The 3,280-nt window shown below is 35.2% G+C and overlaps 1 protein-coding gene across 1 annotated transcript; it reads right to left on the reverse strand.

Annotated features, from left to right (window-relative positions):
* Positions 1–389: 389 nt before the first annotated feature.
* LOC143530260 (hypothetical protein At1g04090-like) lies at positions 390–2,440 on the reverse strand. The gene is made up of 2 exons (XM_077025847.1): positions 2,300–2,440; positions 390–2,226 (listed from the first exon to the last, which is right to left on the reverse strand). Exons 1-2 carry the CDS (start codon positions 2,400–2,402, stop codon positions 698–700), a joined length of 1,632 nt encoding a protein of 543 aa, XP_076881962.1. The 5' UTR covers positions 2,403–2,440; the 3' UTR covers positions 390–697.
* Between the last annotated feature and the right edge of the window lie 840 nt (positions 2,441–3,280).

Consider the following 3,280-nt stretch of genomic DNA (forward strand, 5'->3'; position numbering starts at 1 on the left):
TGGACGCTGCTGGCGTATCCTCCAATTAGCAACGATTTTGCGCTTTTCGCAGATGACACCGTTCGATTTCTTGATAATAAAAGAGAAAGAAAGAAAAATAGTCTACGTATAATTTCTGTCGGTGGACTTTGTCGCCATAGGAAGAGGGTGTGAGCCTCCATACAATGAACAAAAATGATGGTCAAAATCAACTTGATGTAAAATTAATCATTAAGAGTAAGTATTCTCATGTGATTTAAAAAAACATACTTGTTATTAATTTATTAATTAATTACCAATACATCCATAAACACCCCTACACCTACACATGTCGATCATAACCTAATATTGGATACATCACAATCAAAATGGTCATTGACAGTTAAATTTTTCTTTAGTAATTAATTATCTTTCTCAAAACATTTATATCATATAGATAGGAATTGAAGATGAGGGTGTCCACCTTCCACATGTTCATTGCTGGTGTATTCAAGTCAAAAAAAACTGTGGGGTTGGCTCCATGTGGTTGTAATGTATTTGGTATATAGGGTTTGTTAACTTGTTTGGTATATGTTACTATTATACAAACGTACAAGTTAAAGAAATCAATTCATATAAGAACACATCATCAAATGATACATAATGAATTAAGTGCAAATGTCACATAAATTGAAAAAAGAATTCAACATAGTTACAAACACGTTTTATTGATGATTAATTAACGTTCATCACCATCCCAATCCACCTTCATTTTCGGTCCCGTGGGTCCATCTTCGCTTGAAAATTCCCTAGGTATAAGATCTAGCAAGCTTCCGATTGGAGATGCAATAGTTCCGACCACTGAATTCTGCACGCTTTCAATCTCGACTCCAATCTCATATGTTATTTTTGGACCCCATTTTCTATAGTAATTCACCCATGGCAACTCGGTTACATCATTGATGTATTCCGCTGCCATGACTGAATATCTTTCCCTTACGTTGAAAAAGTTGTCACTTTTTGAGGTATCATTTCTAAGACCAACCACTTCATTTCCTTGTAGTACTAGTCCTGGGGCCGGGTAGGTTGCATGGCCATTTAATGACGGATAAGCTGCGAAATTATTAGTCGCGTCTAGAAACTCGAGCAAAGTAGCGTCTACCCACATCCCACCACTATGTTGCGCGAAATAAACACGATATAAAAGTCCATTAAAATTACTAACCCGAAGTGTCACATGCTCCCAATCTCCTATATGTTCACCAATCCTTCCTAGAGGGATATCTACTAACCCAACTTTAGCAGTTGAAGGGCCATTAAAAGGGTAAAAAACCCAAATGGCTAGATCAGTAAATGTGGCCCCAAGCGTTGGTTTGACATGAAGATAAGCCTCACAGCTTTGCAAGTCACCTTTCTTGACCCTTTCTCTCTTGGTTTCATCAACCGGCAGGTCGAGCCAGTACGTGCCATCGTTCGAACCCCCTTGAGGAAGGTTTGCGCCGGTGGGGTCCACAGGAACAGGGTTTGTTTCTTCTCCTGTGTGGTATAGTAGAACACCATTGGTGAAATACCATTGTGTTGAAGCAGGCAAGTAGGTTTCTTTAGGGTGAAAATAGAACCTTGGAGAATATTCTTGAATCAAGGCATCAATTTGGTTTAAATTTGGCATGAAAGAAGTTAAGTTGTTGAAATTATTATTCTTTAAACAAGAAAGAGATAATAAACTTGTATCATCTCCATCTTTGCTAATTATGAATGTACCTATAGACACCTCTTGAGCTTGTCTGCCTCTAACTTTTGGCCTTAATCCATACACATTCGAATTATTCGCATCATTCGAACTCCACAACAACGTATCTTGTTCAGCCTCTTCTGTTAGATCCGCCCGAACACACCAAATTTTATCCAATGAAGGTTTATCCGACGAGATAGTGATGGCATAGCCTACCGACTTATAACCATCCGCTGGGGTTGGTAGCCAGACGTAACATGAATTGTTACTGCTGCTCCAGACTAGACTGTAGTCTACTGGAGCAGCTAGGGTTCCACCGGAAACATCATTTCCGGCTAGAACCCAACCAAAAAGCGGGGTGTTATTGGATTGGCAATAACAACCGAGCATGGAAAAACCATCTGGTATGGGTGATGGTTCAAAGAATGTGACATCAGTATCATCTGATCCATCTGAGGACCATATTTTGGTGAAAGTTGTTATTTGGGAAACTTGAAGTCCTCCAAGATCAATTATTCCACTAGCAAAGCCTTCTCCTAATAAATAATTCAAGAATAATGATTATATATAAATTAAAGTTTTGTAAATTATAAAGAGAGATGAAGAAACCTTGTGGCCAAGATGGTAATGGAGAAGGAAGCTTGAAATTGGTATCAATAGGAAATGTTTGGGTTTCTTTAGATGAGGTAAAGCAATAAACTAAGTTCCCCATTCTTTTTGGGATAATGATATTGTTTGTTCTTAGAAAAGCTACCATGGTTATCTATATATACACTCAAAAATACCTATGTACATATTATAATTTGTATACACTAATTTGTATCCTTAACTAGATCAAAGCAATTGTTCACATGTTTCATGTGCGATTATAAAATATTCAAACTGATTATTTAATAAATAGGAGTCAACTATTTAACTTAAGCATATCCATATTAGTTGGCTTATTCTGTAAGTGCCTTGTCATTCTAGTTCTCTTTTGTTGAATTCTTTCATAACTATGATAAATTAGGAGTTTAATCTCAATGAGAACTAAATAAATGATTTCTCATGATAACGGATACGAAATCTAAAACATGTTCTAAGTGAATCCTTCCATGTAGTTTAGCTATATACATTTGTGTATCAGTAGACTATAATTTAATTTAGGGGAGTCAACAATCCGAGTTGCTCATGAGACGTGTCTATGAATTAAAAGTTCTATAGATATTCATCATTAATTCTTTATCAAACTGTTTGATAAAAAAATTACTAATTTGTAGTCATACATTTGAACTTAATTGTTTAGTTAGTTTTTATCAAATCTAGAATTTGAGGCGACAAAAGTTAGTCATAAATCGTAATGAACAAAACAAATAATATTAATTGATATAAGAAGTCGGCCGGTATCACAAAATATGGGTTAGGTTAGGTATGAATTTCGGTTAGTTAAACAGATGGATTAATGGGGTATATCAAATAGAATATATAAGATTCATTTTTTATTTTAAGATATTTAAAATGATCAAAAATAGGCTAAATAGCCGACTAATGATCTAATTTATTTATGGCATTAACCAATTTAAAAGTCTTATTTCTTTATTTTTTTTTGTT

This window comes from Bidens hawaiensis, unplaced genomic scaffold, assembly GCF_021521415.1.
Source record: "Bidens hawaiensis isolate Kalapana, Puna unplaced genomic scaffold, B.hawaiensis_p1.1 tig00008877_1, whole genome shotgun sequence".
NCBI classification, from domain to species: domain Eukaryota; kingdom Viridiplantae; phylum Streptophyta; class Magnoliopsida; order Asterales; family Asteraceae; genus Bidens; species Bidens hawaiensis.